The 23,957-nt window shown below is 36.1% G+C and overlaps 1 protein-coding gene across 2 annotated transcripts in view; it reads left to right on the plus strand.

The window, feature by feature from the left end:
- LOC103821477 (small conductance calcium-activated potassium channel protein 2) overlaps window positions 1-23,017 on the plus strand; it is a 68,452-nt gene extending 45,435 nt beyond the window's left edge. The window contains exons 4-8 of one of the 2 annotated variants that reach the window (XM_050987248.1): window positions 331-472; window positions 13,305-13,415; window positions 15,881-16,008; window positions 20,489-20,558; window positions 22,408-23,017. In XM_050987248.1, the coding sequence (XP_050843205.1) occupies window positions 331-472; window positions 13,305-13,415; window positions 15,881-16,008; window positions 20,489-20,558; window positions 22,408-22,695 (739 nt within the window). In that variant the 3' untranslated portion in view covers window positions 22,696-23,017. The remainder of the gene's footprint in view (window positions 1-330; window positions 473-13,304; window positions 13,416-15,880; window positions 16,009-20,488; window positions 20,559-22,407) is intronic. The other variant, XM_050987249.1, reaches the window with a different exon arrangement.
- The last annotated feature ends 940 nt before the right edge of the window (window positions 23,018-23,957 follow it).

Here is a 23,957-nt window from a genome sequence, read left to right on the forward strand (position 1 = left end):
CTGGTGTCTTATGCTACTGCAGAGTATTACCAGGACTTGTACTCCTGGTGAAGAGATTATGTTAAAAACAAAGAGATTTTTGCTGCTTTACAGTAATAACCAAATACTGAATTATAAACCATATCTACTACTGTTGTTATTTTTATATATTCTGATTCATTACTGCTCATGTAGTTGTATTTGAGTTATATTTAATTCCTTACAGCTGCTTTTAAAATGAGATTGTATACAAAAATTGTTGTGAGGACCAGTTAATGCATTTTATTTTGAGAGCACAATAGTTTAACAAATGTTTTCATGATAAAGAAATTGTTTTCTTCTTCTTTTCAGATACCATGACCAACAGGATGTTACTAGCAATTTCCTTGGAGCAATGTGGTTGATTTCAATAACTTTTCTATCCATTGGATATGGGGATATGGTACCAAATACATACTGTGGAAAAGGGGTCTGTTTACTTACTGGAATCATGGTGAGTGAATTTGTTAATTGGATATAAGATTTTGTTTGCTTTTAATTATTTTGAAATTAAGCCCAAAACTTTTGGTAGTCATAAAGAAATATTTATCTGCTGTCTTGTAGAGTGTATACTTAATCAGACCATACCCATAGTCTCTCATTCCTAGTAATAAAATGGAGTTTTCTACTTCTTTAACCAAACATTTTGTAGCTGTTTAATGAAATACAGAGAAAAAAATTGCCCCCTGACATAATTCATGGCTTCAGAAATCTCAGTAAAGTCTTTCATTAAATGTTAAGGTATTATATCATCTTTGATCATCTTTAGGCATGTGTAATTGGACCAGTTCTAATAATGGCTCTTCACTTATAAATTTAGTTTCCTAAAATTAATCACAAAAAGCCATAATGGTGGCTAAATTCTTAAAATTCTTTTGTTTAAGCATAGTTTTCTACTCTATTGCTTACAAGTCTAATAATATATTATTTATAGCAGTCCATTGCTTTAAGTGGAATTATGTTATGTAATTTGCACAGTAATACTTTTTACTACCATTGATACCATACAACAGTTGTTAGGTTTTGCATGCTCAATACATATTTATTAAGTGTATTTCATGTCTGGTTTTAATTTTTTGTACTGCACCATTTAGTCAAAGTTGGGCAGGGAGTAAGGCAATGTATTGTAATGGTGGGAAAATTTACACATATCTACAGTAAATTAGATGTAAACAAGTTCTGGACTCTGCCACCCTTCTTTGTACCAACTTCTGTGTAAATGTCCCTGTGAATGAGAAAGGCTGAATGATTGTCATGTATGTACAGTATGCAACAATACGATACATACTTGCTTCTGAATTTTTGCCATTGATTATGAGTAATGCATATATAAATAAGCTGTGTCTGTTGAAACAACTATACTGGGATTATGGCTGAAAGCAAATGGTATCAAAGCATTGCCCCTTTTGAGCAGATTGGTTGATAGAATATTTGTTTATAGTAAGTGTACATTTTATGTCCAGAGAGAAAAAAAGCCTTTTTTTTTTTTTTTTTTTGTAAGGTTGAAGGATTTCTTTTTATAAATGTTTCAAAAAAATGTTGTAAAAAAACTGATAGGTTTCAGTTTATTGACCTTTATTGGTAAAGATTGATAAAGATTTCCGGTATATTTTGCAAAAGGTGGTAAATGCGTATCTCCTTAAATACAGAGTTTGCAGTGGAGTTGAAAGTACAGGCTAAAAACAGAGGAAGGACTCACAGGGCTTTTTTAAAGGCTGTTGGCTGAGTTCAAATCTGCCATCTTCTGAGGTGTTTGCCTTTGCTCCTTTCTGTGTTGGATATTGATGCCAGAGAGAATGAAATGTGGTTATAAATTTACTTGGAAAAGGGATGGAAAAGCAGTGTTTATTGCCACCTTGCAGGGCAGGGATTGCAGAATGAGGATAGAATCCTCATACAAAGTCACTTCCACTGCTTCCATGGAAAACTCAAGTATGGATTTATAGATACCATTTTCACACATTGGCATCTCTTTTTCACTACTGGGAGACTTTTAAAATGTATGGATGATACCTTCATGTCTCTTATTGGGTTTATTTAGTGATTATAAGTTCTGCAGCAGCTTTGGAAGAGCGAAGGCTCCAATCAGCATGTTGTGGTAATGAATTCAGGGTAAACTTCTGCAGAGACAGAAAGCTTTCTTAACAAAAAACCGAGCCAAGTAGCTGCTATGTTATGATAGGTAAAACAATAGAAAGCCTGACCACAATTACATTAAAGTAATCTTTGAGATAAAAACCATGGAGCAATGAGAAAAAGTGGGATGCTGGAATTTCCCTGAGTTTTTTGGGGCTTGCATTTTGTTTTGTTTTGTTTTGTTTTGTTTTGTTTTGTTTTGTTTTTTAAAGGACCTGAGGAGTATGAAGTATGGTACAGTAAATATATAATGAACTCTCTTCTAGCCTAACCTGTAATACCAAAAAGCTTACAGGTCTTGAATATCATTCTTTAAAATCAATTACTCTTCTGAAACTTGTATAGTAACTAATTAATGTTTGTTGTGGAAAATATAAAATCCTAAAAGAACAGACCTAGTGATTTCTATTTCAATAGCAGCAACTGATGATCTAATTTAAGGACACACAAAGGTAATTGTTGAATGGATGTAGTAAAATAAAAACATATTGGTTTTAAGAGGTAAAGTATAATTCCCTAGCATCTGAAGCAGCAAATGGATTGGATTAGTGTGACCAATGCCAAGTACTGCTGAGTGCTTGCTTTTGGGTAAGGTCCCTATTAAAATGGATGTAAGGGGGAATAAATAGAAATACTTGTGAATACAAGAGTAGTTAAACAGACAACTGAAGAATTAATATTGGCTTTGTGGAACTGCTAGCCCAAGGAAACCTACTTTTGTGTGTTGATCCCTGTGAAGGAAAAACCCTGGTGCCTTGTCTATCTTCCTGCTCCTGCCTATGATTTGCTTTCTGTGCAGTGGAAATGGGAGTGCTCAGGCTGAGCTCTGCCTTGTACTCCTGCCTTAGAAGTGGACTTTGTGCAGTCTGCTGGCGGCACCAAGTTGTGTTGGTGATTGACATTGTAACTACTGCCTTCTTAGGTCACTGATGTAAAGTGACGTCTTTTAGACTCTACAGATGCACACTGCTGGAAAATAGAAAAATCTCTACACATATTCAGATTAGACCAAAAGGAAAAATGTATTGAGAATTGTTGAGAGTAAGATAGCCAAGAAGTTTGATTAATGTATTAGAGAAATTGGGAAAAAAAACCAAAAAACAAACAAACAAACAAAAAAAAAAACCCAAAAAACAAACAAAAAAAACCAACCTGTGAACAAAAAGGCAAACAATGAACAAATATTAAAAAAATTACATTTTGATCTTGCAAAGCTCTTAAATGTATGAAACTTTCATAAAAATACTGATAAAGCGTGTTACAAAAAGAAGTCAATGTGAGATGTTCTACAGTCAAGCAAGTGAAACTGAACTGGATGCCTCAACTCTATTGCCAATCTGTGTTTTTCCAATGAGACTTTAATAGGCAGCAGTAGTAGACTGTGGGCCAAGTGGGCTATAAATCGAGAGCAAATGTATCCTCTGCCCCCTGTGTACATTAGGTAGGTCTGGAAGTGTGTCTGGGATGGATACACATACAGCTGCTGTCACTGTTCTCAGAACAGGATAGAGAAGAAATAGGGAGACCTGTGGCATCTTTGCCATGCCATGCAGCTTGTTGGTGTACTGTATTTGCATGTGTTTGGGGCATACTGAAGCTGCCATGCCTGGTTGTCAGTACCCACCCAGGCAGATCTCCCTGGTGCTCATCAGCAAGGTGATCTCAGCTAGAGGTGGAACAATTTCCTTGTCTGGCTTCTAAGTGGAGCTGCTTGTGTAGGCAGCACTTCCACTTTCTTAATGGCTTCTTGCATCTAGGGCCTTGGAGAGGTTTGCAAAATTTTCCCTGCTTAATGAGGAGATTAATGATGTTAGCAAAAATTTAAAGAAAGTCTATAGAAATTGGTAAGGAGGAGTGTGGGAAGATATGGAAAGGTGCATGATTATGGACTGTGAGATGGAAAACTTTTGCAGACTCTTCTAAGCTTTTGCAGTTACACAAGATAAAACAATGGCAATCAAAGCTTCTGACTGCAAATACAAGGACTTGTTGCAAATTTTAAAAAGGACGTTTTCCCTTTTAGATCCAGCAATATGTGGTGAGGTGGTGCTTTTATTGTATGATGCAAAGTTTGTGATGCAGAATCTTCCTGCAAAGCCACCCACCAACAGTTAGAAGCAGACATGTAGGCCAAACCTATGTTGCTGCAAATAAAATGGATGAATTGCAATTGTCCTGTTGCAGGATGCAGTTGGTTTGGTGCAGCTCGATGAAGTTTGCTTTAAATGAAATAGGTGTTATTCCAAGTGTCTGCTTTGCTAATATGGAAATTATATTTTAATTGCTTCTCTTGTTGAAATGTACTTCAAAGAGATTGTTAGGCCTAGGAAAGAACCAAATAAATAAGGAAAGTTTCTTAAATGTATGCAATAGCTGTGGACAAGATTTTAATTTTTCCTTGCGAAAGTTTTAAGTGGCATATTTTAGCTACAGTATTTGAAGACCACTCATGTAAATGAAGTATTCTTATTAGAGTTGTTGCAATGAAGTCAGTGTGTACAATCTGGCTTTAGGAACAATAGTTTTTATATTTCCAAATGGTGAATCAAAAATTCATAAGATCTAATTTTAAATCCTCTCATTATGAAGGTTTTAATGTCCTTTGGAAGTCTGCATTTATTTCTAAACAATCACGGTTTCTTTGCTATGACTCATGAAAAAAGTGATGAGGATGAAGTGTTGATGGTTTAAGAACAGAGGACTCTTCATCTAAAGCTAATTGTGATTTGTGCAAATGGTAATTGTAGATGGCCTAGTCTTACCAACAAATACAGAGAACTATCTAAAATAGGAACATGGCACTTAGAGTAGTAGCAGTTTCTAACTGCCTTATTTTTTGTTGGTAGCAAAATCTGAACTGTATTTTTTTTGAAAATTATAATTTGTTAGATTGTAAGAAAAAAGAAGTGAAAAACAAGTAGATTCTAACTGCAGAGTTAACATTGTCTGCATGTCTTCTGGGAGGAGTCCTTAAAAAGAGAAAAAAGTAAGGTAAACATCAGATTTGAGAAAATATGGAAATTATTTTATTGAACTTTATGGATGGTTTACAAAAAGGTCATAAATTATTGTGCATAATAATGTCTAAAATGTGTGATTTTATGAAAACTTTTGTTCACATTGTTTAATTGTGTAGTGTGTCAGAGAAACTATGGTTTATAAAATATAGAAATGTATTTTGAGTTACACTTTAAAAGCTGAAGAGGTACGATCAATTCAAGTTAAAGCACTGCGGTGCATCATTCTGTGGATAAGAAAATATCTCAAACATCTAGAACACTGTTCAGTTTTTACTTCTCTGAGAGTACAGAAAATATGAAAAGTTTTCATGTGAATTGATAGCCTCTTGGGTCCATGTCTCAGATATATGCTAGAATATAATTCAGTAGATTCTGATAATTCAGTAATAAATATGACACCGAGATTTAGAAAAGACTGTGTTTTTTCCTTCTATCATAGTACAACCTAAGTAGACAATGTATTGAGCAGAAATTTTATGAGAAGATGGTTAATGATGCCTGCGTTCTTAGGGGTGAAGCTATTAAAGGATGTGCTGCTGAGAAATTTGTCAGCTCCTCTACTATTGTTGTTCCAGCGCAACAAATTGCAAAAATGGTAACTTTGGTAGGGGAGAAAGGTACTTTGGGATTATTTTATGTCCGTGGCTTGTTGAAATGAAATTTTTAGCTGAAGTATAGAATCATAAATTATCAAAATCAGGTTGAGAAGCTTTAAAGCATTATCACTGAAGTAGTGGTTCAGAGGGCATTAATCTGAAAAGTGAGTCAATGGCATGGGTGGTGTTTACTCCATTTGAGTAAACACCACCTCTTGAAAGCTTTCACCAATTTTCATAACTAGAAAAATTAAGGGGAAAAATTTCTTCAGAATGTCTTTAGTTTGTACCAGTAGAGCAGGGAAGTTTTTGAAGTGTCAGAGGCCACAGAAATTTTTTCCCACTAAGGTCTAGTTATGGATGCATTTCAGTAAATTCAGAGGCAGTTAGTTCCTGGCTGGAATCAGAAGCAGTTGTCTCATGGTGTCAATGTTTACATAGGTGTGACTAGAGCTGATGACTATTGCAGCAAAACTCCTTTGATCTGAGAACATGTAATTTCATTTGCAATAGCCTTAGATTTAATACAGCAGTTTTTGCATGCTTTTACACATATTCTTATGAAAATTTTGTATTTACAAAACAGGTGAAGAACAAGAACATCCCTGGTAGCTTTCATCTTGAATTATTGAAATGATGTTTCCCATCAGCCTTATAGGCTGTTAAGCCTGCTCATTTAAGGAAATTGGACTTCAACCCTTGCCCAGCAAAAGGTTTTTATGCATTTTGGGATAAACTGTCCAGGGGTGTTTTAGTTGTTATGACCACTGAAGGTTTATCAGAAGCCCAGTCATCGGGGCATATTCAATTGTCAGGGTTCTCTGACAGTCTGCAGTCATTACCACTACATTCATTAACACTACAGTCCTTTATAGGTTCCCCTGTAGAAGAAATACTGTCTTCATGTTATAAATCATGATGTCCTGTGCTGTGTCTCTCCTAGTACCCAGCTTTCATTTCTCAAGAAGTTTACTTCACCCATTCTTCTGTGTGACACTATTTAATCAACTTCACATTTATATATAACATTTTAATGGTCTTCATAATTTTTATTTTCGCAACATTGCTAAAAACCTTTGGGCTAATTAGAAGTAAACAAACCTGCTCATCCACTCTTGTATAGACAAGAAATTTAAATGCTGCAATAAAATTCTAGATGTGATGCAGACAAACCCCACTGAAGACAATAGTAGCCAGGCAAATATTGAATACGTGAAAGTATAAATCATATGAAGGTTTTTTAGATCATCCTTTGGTGACATAATGTAGTTATTGCCCTACTACTCATTTTATTTCAGTCTTGCAAGGTTATTCATCTCTCCCAGTAAGCAGTGACAAATACAAACCCACATTTATACAGCACCACTTCCCTAGCTTCTGTCTGTGTTGTTTTGGAGAGATTTTTTTTTTTACTTCAAGCAACATTTTTTAAAAATTTTTTTTACCCCTTCCCTGGTGGCCATGTATGTCCACCTTTGAGAGAGCCAAATGAACAGAATGCCTGTTTAAATTCTTACAGGATTTTCATTTTATGCAGAGCAGCAGGAGGAATGTTGTGCCTTTTCTGGTGCAGAGCTAAATTTCCCACCAGAACCATATGTCTGCAAAGCGCACCTTCTCTCTCCCTCAGTGGATCCCAAGAGAAGTGAGCAAGAAATGTGGCAACTGCCTTCTTTCAGCTACAGGCAAGTATAGCAGGACATTTTTGTGACCACTTAAGATTGCACTTCACTTCCAGTCCAGTGAACCAAAGATGCCAGATGACTTTCAACAGAGACTCTGATGCACAGTGTGGCTTCCCTTCTCACCAGCAGCACCCTCCAGGTGGTTGCAGGAGTGACTCAATTCCCTGTAGTCTTGTAAAGATATTTTGGAACCTTATCAAAAAAAGAACCAAACGACAATGCCTGAGGGATTTACTTAGAGGACTACAGGGTTTCTTACTGACCCAATGCTGCTTTCAGTTCTAACTGAAAATGCAGCCAGTGCTAAGCTTTATTTGCCTTAGATAAACCCTTGGCTGAAGAGCTGAAAGCACTTCTCTGGCTGTCAGTAAAACTGGGCCTTAATGAGAATGCTAGATGTACATGCTAGACTGCCCTTGAACTCTGAACCCTGCAGTTTTGCAATCACTGTCTTGCAGCAGTGTGAACCTTCAGTCTTAGCACTTGTGAGTGGTAGTAAAGGCATGGTCTTGATCCAGATTCCATAGCCACCTTTTCCTTCTGTGCTGTGGGAAACAACAGCTTTTTCCCTCCAGCTGCCATGGCTGTGTCATGTGTGGTTTACTGTAATGTAAAATCCTCTGTAGTAACTTTTAGTTAGCCAGCTTTGATATGGTGATTCTGCTGCAGAAAGCTCAGTGTGGATTGCAAAAGTGAAGAGGACAGGGGATTGTGGTTGGACTGCAAAAGGCATCTCAGCTGGCAGGTGGTAACTGTATTGATGAGTGACTTTGACAAGGAAGAGAAAGGGAAAGTCAGGTCTAGTATGATGTACATGCTATAACTGGGTAATACAGGCCTACCACCTTTTTTAATTCTTATTTATGTTCCTGCAGCCTTTCAGGATTACTGATCCTATTGATACCAGTGCTGTATAAAGAGAATAGAAATACATAGTCCACATTACTGACAAGTTTAGCATTCCCATAAAGCAAATAGAATGGAAAACAAGGAGGAATTATGTAGGATAGTAAAAGTCATCTTGGCATACCAGAATCTGATGTACCTTCACTGGTTTTGCTAGGCTTTGTAGTAAATAAAATCCTAAACAAAGAAGGGGAAGGTTTTAAAAGAAAACTATATATTAGATTTATATGTTTCTTGGGAGCTTTTACTAAGTAAATAGGTGATGCAAAGAATCTTGTCTGAAAGATCTTGTTAGAACTGAAATCCATGAGGAGTCATAAAATACTGCAACTGAGGGCAAATGTAATGTATACAGTGCCATAGAGAAGGGACTCCATCAACCTAGAGCAGAGTAACATTTTAAGAATGACGGGCAAAGAAAATAACCATTGCAGCAATGTCTGATGTGTCTAAGGCATAGTTTGCTTTGTTAAAGCAGTTGAAAGAAGGCTTGCAATAATTCAGAACTAAGTGCCAAGAGGAGAGACTGTGCTGAAAATAAGGAAAGTTGCAATTTATGATGCATGTAAGTAAAATGAAACACAACACCAAGTAATAGTTATGCTTTCTTCTGAGAGTCATGTTTAAGCTAAATTTATGTCATGTTCAGTTGCTAAATTTAAAGTATAATTTAAAATACAATTAATTTCATCTTTCTTCTCTTTCCCTTTTCAAATAACGTGGGCTTGACATTAATGCCTGATGACATTATTTTTCCCCCTCAGTTTAATCCATCCTTCCATTCATTTTGTTAGGTGTATCAGTCATCATTTAGGTTTATGTAACAGAGAAAATTATTGTCCTACTAGTGTTTAAAAACTGCCTAACCATTTATGAGTAAAATGCCAATGTACACTTCCATTTACATTTCTATCAGGGAAACTCACTTTGGGTTCTAGGCATCAAAGAGGGCTAGAGAGGAGAATGGCTTTCACAGACTTGCATGAACATTTGACCTTTAGGTGTCATTCTTTGTCCTTAACAGGAGCATATTTAGAATTAAAGATACAACAAATGTCCTCAAGTTGCTTGCAGTCACATCAAATTGTTTTCATAAGGGACAATAACTAAATAGATTGACAATCAAGGCAAGTTCTGTCCTGTGTAAATGATTGTGAACCTGATGCTAAAGGTTGTACTGCTCATAAGTGCAAATTCTACATCACCATCAGAGATCTGATGCCACTGTGAAGTCCTGAGTTTGTTGATTTGCTCAGCTGGAAGACTGTGGATATGTTTATTTCCAGACTTCTTGCTTTTACTTTAGACAAATATGCTACACTTCATATCAAGCAAGAAATAATGTGTGTTCAGGATTAAATTCATTTAATTCATCATCTTCTGATCCTTGCAAACAGGAAATAGGTATTGCTCAGATCAGTGTAGTTCTAATCTTGCCTATTCTTCAATCTGCAATCTTTAAGAGCTTCCCATGCTTTAGTAGATAATTTCATTCAGCTTGTACATGCTTTCTGGAAAACAGAATAATTCAGGTATCAGAATCAGCTTTTAAAACAGGTGGTTGCTGGCAAATATTTCATAGAGCACTTGAGATCATAGAGTACTTGAACACCATCAAATTAATGAATGGCTAATTCTGATTATTACCTGTTTCCTCTTAAGTGGAGCAGATAAACAATGTAGTCAGACCTTAGCCTTGGCTTGATCAATTTGCTTACACTGCATGTGTTGTAATAATTTCTGTCCTGAGTGCCCTTAAAACCAGGCTGCTTACCAAGCCAAAACACCCTGCGATAACTCTGTAATGCAGGAGGTGGTCAGGCCGCTGATTAAGGAGTGTGAATTCCAGACAGAATCAACTAATGCTTTGATACCTGAAATATATACCGTCCTGCCTTTTTAATTTTCTTCATCTTATATATAATTCTCCTTAACAAGAGCTTGAAGCAATGATTTTTTTTATTATTTACCCTCAAAACTGGATAAAAATAATGATGTTGAAAGTTAATACAGTAATCAAATATAAGACTTTGTAGAATTTTATTCTCTAGAAAACCCCTCCTACAGATGAAATAAGTATTAGTGCTTTTACTTAGTTTGAGTAATTTTAATTAATAAGTAGCTGATGCATTGCTGTAGTACTGATATAACAAACTGGATGTAAAAGCTGACCTACTGATTTTCCTATGAGTCAGCATATTCAAAAAACATGTCATGTATCATGCACAATGACACAATGCTACCATTTTTTAAAGCAACTATATTTCCTCCATTTAATTTCTGCAATTTTATATAATTCTCACTTTATGAGTATTTTTAAGGATGCTGAGCTCTTTGGGGGAGCCCTGTAATATTACAGGTTGCTGTAACATAAAATATTAATTAGCGTAATTAGGTTGTTGGTTAAGTGGAATTTTAGTCATTGTTGTAAGCTGCTGTGAGTGATGGGTTTTCCTTCACAGTACTGTGAAATGTAAACATGCAGATAGGATAATACTTCGTACTTCTGAAGAAACACTAAAAGAGCTCATGTTCATGTCCTGAGATCCCATCGTATACCACAAAACCAAGAGGTTTAAACTGAATTTAGAGTACCTTGCCATCACAATAAGCTGTTCTCGGGATGAGAAAGATAGCAGTGCATATACACTATAGAGGTGGTTGTCACAGCTTACCAGTGACAGTATTGTGACACCACAGACAGTATATTTTATGTGAGACATAAAACTCTTACTTTTGACAGCATTTGGCCCTTACAGCTGCTGTGCCACATTGAAAATGCCTTAATCACAAAGCCTGGAATGATTTTGCTTCAAAGCAAGCTCTTTTGCCTGCCACTATTCCTCTAGTCTTCTTGAGGGGAATTGGAAAAGAGTCATCTAGTATTTTTCTCCCCTAGTAAATTGGCTTAAATAGGTGGTTTTTTGCCAGTGGGGTCTGTATTGATAAGCTCATTTTCATTCTAGCTTTCTGGCTGTGAGCAGGCAGAACTCTGGTAATGTCATTACATCAACATGTGGCCCTGGTTTTCCTGACATACTGAACCAAAAGATGTCTGCTTTTATCTTCATTTCCTTGCTGTTAGGTGGGGTAATTTATTAATTTATTTGCCTACAGAGAAGTCTTCTGCATATTAGCATTTTCCTAGACAGGAAGAAGGCCTAAAGAACGCTGTCTGTTTTCTGGAGGGGGTAGGATGTGTTAGAGCATCTTCTGCCCTGTCCTCTTCCCAGTGGAGGTTCAGTGGGCTTCTGAAGTGCTTAGCCTCAAGCTGTGTGGACTGTATTCTTCTCTTTTAACTATTAATGGGGTCTAGAAAAGGAAGAGAAGTTTTAGCACCATTTTGACTCGTGGAGAGAGCAAAACTTCATGTAAATTCCCATGAACTTCCATCGTCACAAGACAACAGAGAGGTGGATAAAAACAAAGGCTTAGTATTGAGGACAGGAACGGAAGCAGGATATGCAGCAAAACTATGAGGGACTCATTTGAAGGAATGCTGAGAGCTGTTGAGGATGGAAGACGAGAGCTAATTGGAGAAAATGAGAGGAGGATTGGATGCATTTTTTAGAACAATCTACCAGGGAAATGGAAAAATTACTAATTCAAGGCTTTCACAGAATTCAATGTATGCCTCAGTAAGTACACAGAGAGACAAGATCCAGTTTTTTAAGGACTCTGTGTGGAAAAAGGGTTTCCACTGAGTTAAATTATTTTGCAGTCTCTATGTTTTTATTAATGGATTTTGTATTTTGAAAGCTAAATTCTGAGATTTCTTCTGGATTTTCTGGAGAGGATAAAGCAGTTATAGATGTGCAGGATAGAGACTAAATTTGTGGGAGAAGTACAGAATGAGTAGAAGAAAGCTCTGTGAATCAAAATGTGCGAAGCTTCAAAGAGAAGCAATGAGAGATTGCTTTATACTGAAGAGTAACTGACACAAGTGAATAAGAGCTAGATTGGAATGAACCTGCAAGTTAAATGTAGCCTTGTATATTAAATGAGATATTTATACTTTTTTAAAAAAGAAGATGTAAGAATTTGTTTATTAAAACCAAATATTAAAGCAGTAGAATTTATAAATAGTGTAAAGGTAATGATACCTCTAGATGTATAAAACTGACACTGCTTATTAACTGGCTCATTTTAGCCTCCTTTGTCTTTCACCTGCCCCATTAAGAAGCATTTGTATTTGTGATGCTGCTAAAGCCACTGTCATTCCAAAGAGACAGGCACCTCCTGGAATTTTCCTGTTGTGCACATGCATGTCAGTGTGTATACATGCATGTGCATGCATATACACAGCATGAATTAGAAAATTGGTATTGTCTCTGTCCAAGTTTTGAAGATGTAGTCCTGTGTATGTGTTCTATTTTATGTGGTAATAAGATAAGCAGAAATAATATAGGAAAATATCACTGAAGTACTCAGAACAACAGGAAACTATACTAAAGTGAGTAAATACTAATTTTGCTATTATTTTTAGGCCCTGCAGAAAGTCCTAAGAAACTTTTCTTTTGTGTGTGTGTGTGCGCGCTAAATACTAATCAAATCCTATTTCCTCTTTAGCAGTTGTTATAACCTTGAGAAAATTTTTAAGAACAGGGTACTCTGTTACTTGGTTTGAAAAGCTGTTTTTATCACCCCCTTTGTTTATGCATTAGAAATGGGAAATGTTCAACCCCTGCAGAGGAAAAAAAAACAAACAACAGAACTTTTAAGTGATGCTCACTAATTATTTTGGTGCCTTAATAGTTTACTAGCCTGTAAATACTGACTTGTCATAATACTCTGAAATGAAACAGCTGTAGTATGTTTGCTGTATGTACCTGGGATGAATCACCTGATTGCCTGCCATACTTCTACAGGAAAGGAGAAGCTTCCTCTAAAAACTCTGCAAAATGCAATAGTAACATCTTGGGGGTTTGTTTTATTGTTTTCAGGGTGCTGGGTGCACTGCACTGGTGGTGGCTGTGGTGGCAAGGAAGTTAGAACTTACCAAAGCTGAAAAACATGTGCATAATTTCATGATGGACACCCAGCTAACTAAAAGAGTAAGTCACACTTTATATTCACAACTGAAAAGGAATACTGTGTTTTAATTTATTTATGCATTTGTTTTTAAGTAGTCTCCTGCTTGGTGTCCTTGCTGAACTTTATCTTGGGTATTATTTTGAAAGATTTGAAATGGGATGCCTTGAGTTTTTCTTTAAATGGAGGGCAACTGCAAGTTGTCAGCAAATTTTAAGAATTTGTATAGAATATTGTATATTCTATATACAGACCCTTGTGACTGTAAGGTATTTGGTGTTAATTAGCAATTAAATGCTGTGAAACTAGACTATTGTATTAAACCAAAAGTTTTGTGTAGCATATTAAAATATATTTTCTGTAGGTAAAATAGGTGAAATAACAGATAAAAACAAATATTTCAAGTTATGAGAGATGTTCTTAAGAAAATAACATGTTTTCAAATGTTGACAACATAGGAACAATAACAATGAGACAGTCTTTCCAGCTGCTTTTTGTATACAACACATGGTTTATTTAGTGGCACACAGCACTGAATGGCCCTGAAAGATATTTGTATATATTTTTTTTAGAAGAGACTATCTTTTACAAAATAGTAATCATTGGTATTGACAGAAATATTTTAAATTAAAGAAAATGCAGCAAACAAGGCAATACAAATCCTTTGCTGAAATTAAACAGGTCAGTGTTGAGGGGAAAAGAAAATGAGTAGTAGTAGTAGTAGTAGTAGCTGTATGAGTAGTAGCTGTACAGTCCACTCAACTTGTTCAGTTTTCATTATTAAGAAGAGCCATTGTGAAGACAAAGGTGCTTATAATCACAACTCAGCAGAGTTTCTCCTTAGTGGTGGGTGCAGAGGGATGTCAGTGCCTGAGACGGAGACAGGAGTTCTGCTCTAGGCCAGGAGGAGGATGGCTCCATGCAGCACTGCAGGCTCCCTTTGCTGCAGAGAGCCCTGTCCTGTCCCCACATGCTGTGTTTCTCAGAGCACTGCTCTGGCTCTGCTGGCTCTCATTTCTGTGCTGCTCACCACTAACAACCTGTGTCTCCTCTAAGGAGTCACTGCAGGAAAGGACTAAGGATGAGTGGGAAGAGAGTTCTTATATAGGTATAAATGGTGTCTGACAAGGTGTCTCTCTGAGCTTGTGGATTTACATTCCTATTGCAGTCAGTTAAGGTGTTGTTGATACTAGACCACAGGAAATAATTTCTCCTTCCATAACACAGTTACATTTCTAGTGTTATCTGACAGCTGAGCCCAAAATGTCTCAGAGATTGGCCAGATTTTGAGTCTAGTCTTTATTTATGCCTTTTGAAGTTTATTTTGTTATTCTGTTCTTCATATAAATCTCAGTGTTAGTCTAATACTTTATTCAAGTGGTGTTTTCAGAGCTTTAAGCTCGTGAAGCTCAAAGCACATGAAAAGTGAGCCAAACAAACAAATCCAAGATGCACATCAGATCACAAATCATGCAGATGCTGGGGGTCTTTACTCACAGCCTGATGATAGCCATACCTTCTGGAAATGCAAGGGCAACTTAGGGATTGTGAGGAGGTCTCTAAACTATGGTTGTACTTTCAGGGAAGACAGGAAAAGGTTCTCCAGCACTTACAGGTGTAAGGTGGGGGAGCCTGTTGCTGGGCCAAGCTATTGCATGACATTCCTGCAATGTCTTAACCACTGACTTAGCTCTGACACTGCAGTTACTGGCATGACGTAAATCCGGAGGGAGAGAAAATAAAGTTTAATAATTAGGACAATTTTTCTTTCCAAGTAACCTAGTCATTCGGCCATTAATCAACATTGCATTCAAATTATTCGTGTTTTTAAGCATTCTTGAAAATTTTGGAGGGTCTAAAAAGGAAACTGTAGGTACTCTTAATATTTTATGGAAAGCTGAATTTAAAAAAGGAGTCGAAGCACTTTTTAAATAGAACTCTGCCCACATTAATTGACAACATATTTTTTCATCATCTTGGAGAATGTTAAAAAAGAAACAAGTATTAAAAGTAAATGCCACCACCCAAAAAAAAAAAAAAAAAGGGACAAAGTGCTCAAACAGCTCTGGAAGTTTAAAAGACTGTTAATTCAATTGGTAAAAGAATTAAGTGCTAACCATAGAACAAGAAAGAGAGAAATCTTTCTTGTTATGATCCTATTGAATACACATACAGATAATGCATTAGTATTTCCTCACTGTAATTTATATTGCCATAAACGCCAAACAGTTACAGCTCTTTGAAGAGGGAAAATTATTCTTGGATGCAAAAATATTTGATCTGAACATCACATCTATATAAAAAGGAAACTGCTCAGCAATCCCCTTAATCAAGTTGCTTTCTTCCCTCAGTGCTTCAGCTTCTTGAGGTACTCACTTCCCACAGTAAAGACAGCATTTCAAAAGCTTTAGGAGGAGTTAATAAAAAAAAGTAAAAACATAATGTAATACTACTTTTGTCAGCTCGGTGTTTTTCTTTTATTAAACAGGTGAAAAATGCAGCGGCCAATGTACTCAGGGAAACATGGTTAATTTATAAAAACACAAAGCTGGTTAAAAAAATAGACCATGCAAAAGTAAGGAAACATCAACGCAAATTCTTGCAAGCTATTCATCAGTAAGTACTATTTTGCTTTCTTTTTCCTCCCAAGGTGATTTCTGTTAGTTTCCTTCTCTCTCAGTCACTCTTTGTCCCATCCCACCCCCTCCCTCCTCTCCCCACACCGTTCCCTTCTCTTCATAGAAGATTGTTCTGGAGGCTGATTTTCTTTCAGAGTAAGACAAAGATAACCATTTACTGTATTATCTGTTTACAATAAAATAAAATGGTAGATTGGCAGTTTATGTCCATATAAACTGGTCCATGTTTTTTGGAAGTTTCCCTTGCTTCTTGAGTTATCTGAGACTTTTTTTTGTTCTATGCCACTAAGACTATATTTTTTAATGCATTTTCTTCCTGGTAGAAAGATGTGAGCTTTAATACACAGAAGGAAATTTAAAAAAAATAACAACATTTTCTTTGTAGATGTTTTCATATTTTAAAATCAGAATGATGTGATAGAAGAGAGTATATATGTAGTGTTTAATGAAAAGGATATTTATCAAGTGTAATTTCATGGCACACCAGCGTTTAGTTGCCTCTCTCCACTGTATATTCTCAGAGCATATGATCAAAGATTGGTAATGTTGGTATGTTACCTATAACCCTTGCCATCTGTTCTAGAAAATGGGAGTATGCCAGTAGTTGAGACCATTGAGCACCTCTGGCATTATTCAAATGAGTTCTTCCCCTCTACTTGAGAATTTGAAAACAAGCCTGAGACCTAAAACTGGTAGTAGGATTAAGCTGTGCCATGGTATTGCCAAGCTACAGGTCTTTATCTAAAATTTGCAGTATGTATTTGTTATAAAGCACATCAGAATGAGAAGAATTGCACAATGGTTACTACTCCTGAACTTCATGAGAGGGGAAAAAAAACCTCAGAGTTTTGTCCTTAGGAGCCAGAATTATTTTGAGGAATGGTCAGGGTCTGTTTGTTCTATTTGTTATCCCTATTCAGCCTGAGGCAGCCACTTGTCCAGCCTATGAAGATAGCTTCCATGAGTTGCAGGGAAGAAGCAGACAAATTAGGTTCAGTTTCAAACTGATGGCTTCGTAACTTTTGAGTCTAGGCCTGTGTCTGAGAAACCAGTGAAGAGATGTGAGGGAAGCATCCATGAAAAGAACATCTATGTAGCGTCTTACAGGAAAGACAGGAAGGAAAGGCTAGGTTTACTCATTTCCTACTAGTAAATTTAGACTAACAATCATTCTCTCTTTCCTAGCAATGTTTTAAAGCAGTAGGTAGCTAAGCTTAAGCTATGAAATACTCTGTAAATCTTGATTACTGTATTATATTTAGCAAAATTTCAGGTTTAAATGTTACTGTGTCATTTGTGGAGATACATGTGGAGGTATTTTGAGGAATAAAAAGACAACAGAAATTGAGGCATTTTTATGTGAATATAAAAAGTATATTTTTATATAGCAGTTTGGTCATCCTGCTTAGCTTAAAGGATTGGGACATGGAATGACAGGGGTTCTGGGGAGAGGATAGCATGTCATGTGCATCCTTGCTGGACTTGAATCCTTGATTGCAAAGGTTGTTTCTTAACATTTTAACTTTACTATTTATTGTGTGTGTGTGTTTGTGTGTCTGTGTGTATGAGCACATATGTTCAGAAGAGAATCTAAAAAGCACAGCAGGCTCGATCTCCAGCTTTTTTTATCACTCAAGTCCAGAAGAACTTTTCAGGATATAAAGTGTGTTCTGCATCTCCCTTAAAAATTAATCAGGTGGAAGGTGGCATCCAAAATTTTTTCCTAGGTGTGACAGCTAGATTGCACAACTATCTTAATAATTTCTCTCTATCTTTTACCACTTCACACTACAGCCCCAAAACTACTGTATTCAGGAAAAGAAAAAAAACAACAAAAAATAATTTTTCCAATATGCTGAAGAATGCACCATAAATGAAAATATTGCAATAGCAGTTTGCTTTTCTCTTGTAGCTGATTAGATGCAATAATTTTTCATCCCTTTGCATCTTTGCACTTTTTCTCAAGTGACTTAGGGTTTTCCATCTTTCCAGAGTCTTAAGTTTTGTTTGATCCCCCTCCTTCACCTTCAACCATTTCACAGGAGACAAAAATAAAAAGAGTGGTATTTCAGGAGTAATTTCATAAAAGAAACCAGACCAGATCAAGATAGCAGTCATGGTCAAAGCTCTGAACTGTGTTCAGCTAGTCTGGCTGTTCTGCTTCTCATACACATTAGATAAGATGAAGGTGAAATCATAAAAAGGCATGTTATGTATTGTATGAATAAAAAAATCTGCAGATGATAGTTTATGGGAAGGCTTGAAGATATGTCAGATTCTTTCATCATGAATGTGAGGTAGACTCCTCCTCATCATCCTACTGATGATCAAAAGTAGCATCTCCCTAGGACTCTCCACCTGCTGAATCGAGCCCACTGTGCTCATTTGGTTGTTTTAGTATATTTTACACTTTGTTTTCTTTTGTTTTGTCTTTTTTTCAACAAAATGAAAATAGAGCTCGGAAGTAAGTTGTATAAGCTGTTCCTTTCTAAACTTGCAGAATTTACCACTGTCTGCATGCAAAAAATAGAGTTTTTATTTGTGAATTTCAGTGGTCTGATTGCTGCCATGGAAATGCGATCCAGAATCATGATCTTTTTCTGTGATAAGTGAAGTTCATAAAATCAAAATTTTATCTTAATGAATTATACTAAGAAAGTCTGTTGGTTTTCTTTAAATCTGGCTGTTGCAGCTAAAGACTTGCCATATCTATACATTCTTACAGCCTGTGGTAGGTTTTGGATTGGTTACTATGAAGAATTATCATGTTGGCATCAACTAGTACTACAATAATAATGAACTTCCTGGAATTTTAAAATTAAAATACTGATTGTCAAACAGATGAATCTTAAGAAAAGCAGAAAACCCATATTCTGCACATTATTTGAAAGAATGGTCACCAAACCTCTGGGGTTTTCATTCTCCAGTGAAATAATTTTATTTGAATAATTGTTCTGACATTGTGATGATACAATTCTGTACCTTGGAGACTCCCTTTTTGCTTTAGAAAAACTCCACCTTGTAGCCTCCGAAAACACGAGTCCTACCGTCTGCATTTATGTTGTGTTCTGAGAGAAGCTTTCAGGGGAAGAAGAGCATATGGCATTCCAGTAACAAGCTCCTGGAATGCCAGTTTTATGTGATCAGTTCATTTCTACCTTAACAGAGTTATTTCCATTTATATTTTAAAGATATTTTTGAATGATATTTTGCTCTGCACAATTTACTTTCTCATACCATTTAGCCTAGATATGAAGGGAAATGCTTGTCAACTAAAGACATGAAAGAAACATTCTGGTTTTGGAATACCTTCAAGAGGGTTTTCTTTAAACTACCTTTCTAAGTAATACCATCAGTGAGAAATGAGCAAAGAATGCATTTGCAACCCACATGTCACGAAATGCTGCCAAACTCACTTCCATTTGACAGCTAACCAAATTGTTACTGTGGTTGGCCCTTGGCACACTGGTAGACTGAAGTGGTATCTTATCACACATTGTTTATAAATTGATACCTTGGTTTTGCAAAACTCTATTTCCTGCTCTAGAACAGCCCGAAAAGTCATTGGGAATCCAGGTATGGATCTATTATGAGAGGTGGAACAAATTAATCATACTTAAGGGAGAAATTGCCTGTTTGTGAAAATCAAATCTACAAACAACTCCTCTAGTAGTCAATCCGGAAAACATGGGGCTCATATCAGAATGTACAAGAAGGGTCATGTGTCTTGAAAGAAATGTGCATAACCAACAATAATGCAGATAGGTACACATCAAAGAAAAAAATATACCCTTGCTTCTTCTTTCATAGTTTTTCAATGCTATAGTTTAAATAGTAAATTTAAAATGCAATAATATTTAGATTCACAAATTATCCAAAAAACCCAAATATATTGGCAAGCATGTTGCTTATTTAGCTGCTGGTCTGATGGAAGTTCTGTTTAAAGTAAGGAGAAACTCACTTATCACTGTATGTTCATCAGGTTCCAACACCTGCTAACCCAATCCATTTCCGACAGAACAGGGCTAATACCTGTATCTAGTCATGTAGGCATGGGAAGATTCTTGATTTCTACAACAATAATGACAAAAAACTGTTGTTCTGTGTTTCTTCCTATATCTACTTGTCACGATACTGAGGCTTTGAGGAATGTTTTGGCTTTCTTTCATGTAGTCTGGATAAATTGTTATCTTCTTTATTGAATTCAACTTTGACCATGGCAAATGGTATTCTCAAGGACATCACATTTCCTTGCTCTTTCCTTTTTTGCGGTGTTGAAGAAGCATGCTTCTCATTGTAGCAGGCACATGAAAGATTCTGACTCTACACAAAGTAGTCAAGGCATTGTCCATGCAGTTATTTGCTCTTGTAAGTTTTGTGCATGCTCCCTAGAAATCCTAGTATGACCTCACAAAAAAAAAAAAAAAAAAAATCTGACTTAAAATTCCACTTTTTAGATTAAGAAGTGTAAAAATGGAACAAAGGAAACTGAATGATCAAGCCAACACTTTGGTGGACCTGGCAAAGGTTAGTAGGCAGTTACTGTTGTTTCAACATTCATCCTTTCAATATGAACAGTTTTTAAGTGAAAATGTTATGCATTATGTGTGCAAATATTGTTAACAAGGTGTTATATGTTGCAAATGAAACTATGTGTGTGTTTTGTGGTAGCACCTGCATCTTGAAAAAGTATCCTGATAAAAGTTTGAATGTGCCATATTTATTTATTTTTTTGTACATTTGAAAAAGACTTCACAATTGAGAGGCTGATCCTGAGAGCTCCTGGGCTGACTGCAGAGGTCATGGCAAATGCTGAACTGTGAGTGGGCCGTAGTGGTGTAGTGCTGTGTAGTAAGAAGAATTTACCATGTGGTGACAGTGACTGCCATGACAGACCATAGTAAATAGCCTCTAGACTGGAGTTAGAAGTTCTGGATTCCTGTTCCTGTTGACTTATGCAGCAGTAACTTTGGACAAGGACATTTAGGTCTGCACTTAATTTAAGTTTTTATAATGAATAATAACTGCCTACTTTGCCAATATATCATAAGGTTTTTCAAATCTTTTTTAAACCATTTAAGTTGAGGTAAAAAAGGCTATTCAGTTGTGAGCTGCTTGTTTATTGTTGCTAGAATTTTTCATAAATATGTAATAGCTAGAAGTCTGAGCTGATAGCATTTTGGATTTCTCATTAGAACTTAATATTATTTAACAGTAACTGTGAGCTTAATTTGAGGCTACATTAGAGGCATTGATGGGCTCTTCTTAAGGGTTTCTTGTACACCTCTTCATTTACCTCAAAATCCTCCTTGATGTCAAGTGCATCAAAACAAAGATTAAACTCTTCAGTGTTCGTTCCCCTCTTGCTTTACAGAACCATGTGACAACTTGGTGACAACTGTATTTCAGGTGAAAATACAGTTCAGTCTAATGCTTCTGGCAACTAATAAGGACTTTTAATATACTATTTTGTGTAGACTACTTCACTTTCAAGGGTTGTGCTAGCATCCTGAAACAGGAGGCAGAGCAATAGGTTATAACACACCTGATACTGAATTGGTTTACATTTCAGGCAGTCAGTGAATTAATTTTCCTTTCCTTTGGATGGTTCAAAAATTTCATCTGATTTTTCTACTGAATTACATCCAGTTTTGACTCTAGTTTAAATGATCTGAAGCCTCAATCTATAAGAGGCAGAGATTCAACCGTTATGTTTTAACCACGTCTCTATGAAACAACACATTTCAGATACATTTTTACTGACCGTTGTGTCATTTTTAAGTACACTCTATATATTTGGTATATTCCAGCAGTGTTTTGTAAAGGCCAGATAGATTGGAGAATGCAAAAGAAGAAAAGCATAGAATTGAGCTTTTACTCCTTGAATACTTTTCAAAAACAATCCACTCAACTCCTCCTACTTCCAATTCAAGAAAATCTGCCAAGTTTAAGGGGCAAGCCAGTGAACAACATTTGTGCTCTGCTTAGAAGAATGAAGGTATTTTAAACCAGCATCAGGAACAAATAAGGATGGAATACATCAGTGGAGCCTTCTGTCCCTTGGTGGCTTACACTGACTGTTCAAAAAGGTTAGCCTTGTACACTCCCAAACATCTGAATTTTCAAAAAGTGTCTGGTCTTTAATTGATTTCAACTTCGACATCTAAAGTGCTACTAAAAGCCATTATGTTTCTGCTCAAAAAATCTAGTAGAAAGTTTAGTCTACAGTAACCTAATCTACAGAGAAAATTATTTCACAAAATTAGATATTGTTATAATACTCATATCCTGTTTTACAAATCCTTATACAGTGTGCTACTTGTTACAATACATGTAAGGTCTCTCTAAACCTTTACTTACATCCTTTTACTTGCAGACTCAAAACATCATGTATGATATGATTTCTGACTTAAATGAAAGAAGTGAAGATTTTGAGAAGAGAATTGTTACTCTGGAAACTAAACTGGAAACTTTAATTGGTAGCATTCAAGCTCTTCCTGGACTGATTAGCCAGACAATCAGCCAGCAACAGAGGGAATTCCTCGAGGCTCAGATCCAAAATTACGATAAGCATGTTGCCTACAGTGCTGAACGATCACGATCTTTGTCAAGAAGAAGGAGATCATCCTCCACAGCACCACCAACTTCATCAGAGAGTAGCTAGAAGAGAATAAGTTAACCGCAAAATAAAGACTTTTTGCCATCATATGGTCAATATTTTAGCTTTTATTGTAAAGCCCTATGGTTCTAGCCAGCGTTATCTGGGTTCTGATGTCAGAATCCTGGAAACCTGAACACATTTTAGGCCAAAATGAGTGAAAACTCTTCTTTTTTTCCCCCCTCCTCCTCTCAGATGCACAGTGAATGCACCTAGTATTGCTATATTAGATTGTTCTTCCTGTAATTTCACTTTTTATTCATGCACTTCAAACAAGCTTTACTACTACAGTACATAATCTAATATAATAAAAATGTTAATTTCTGCACATAGTTACTTGATTACTTTGACCTAACTACCAAAAAAAAGATCACAATCAAAAGACCTAATTATGAACTTCTAAGAAACTAAATTGAAGCTTAATAATAATTTCTAATATGAAAGCTAACTGTCTAAACTTTGCTTGCAGTGGAGGGGGAAAAAAACCAATATTAATCTAACAGTGTGCTGTGTATGTGTAGTCATTTTAAAAGGTCATGAACGGCTTTGATTTCTGAAGTGATGAATTAAAAATATAGTTTATCCTAGAAAATAAGTCTCAGAGTAAGCTATGGGTTTTTAAAATATTGTTAGGGCTTTTATTTAACATGCATTGGTACACACACACACACTCACATAGATAATATATATATACATATGTATTTATGTATATAAAATTATTTATGCTATGCCCATAGCAATGATCTTTTAAACTGACTATTCGTAAAGCTACTGGCATGCAAAAAGCACAGGCAAAGTCCTGTTTGCTCTTTCAGAGTCTCATAACAATGCCAGGTATGTTTGTCCAGATCAAAAGCATCACTTTCACCCAGAAGTCTCCTAATAATGCTATTTGGGTTTTGAAAGTGTTAGGTTGCTACTTTCTGCACTTCTTTCTTTGTGTTTCTGGAGTGAATGACTGAGACGCAGACTCACAGTACACACGGTTGTGTGATGGCCGCGCAGTGTTCTGTGTAGGTTATGTTTGGTCAATCCCCATGGTTCCTGCTATGCAGTCAAGCTTAGCAAAACACTTCTAGCAATATTTCCAAAATCTCCTGCAAAAAGCCAGCTGTAGACTGGAGTTACAACAGAAGGGTAACTGTCTTTAGTTTCATGCATAAAAATAAGGTCTCCTACTTTATTAAAGGAAAAAAACCCAAAAAACAAAACAAACAACAAAAAAAAACCACAAAAAAAACCAAACCAAAACCAAACAAATCACAAAG

Source organism: Serinus canaria, chromosome Z (assembly GCF_022539315.1).
Source record: "Serinus canaria isolate serCan28SL12 chromosome Z, serCan2020, whole genome shotgun sequence".
In the NCBI taxonomy this organism is placed as follows: Eukaryota; Metazoa; Chordata; class Aves; order Passeriformes; family Fringillidae; genus Serinus; species Serinus canaria.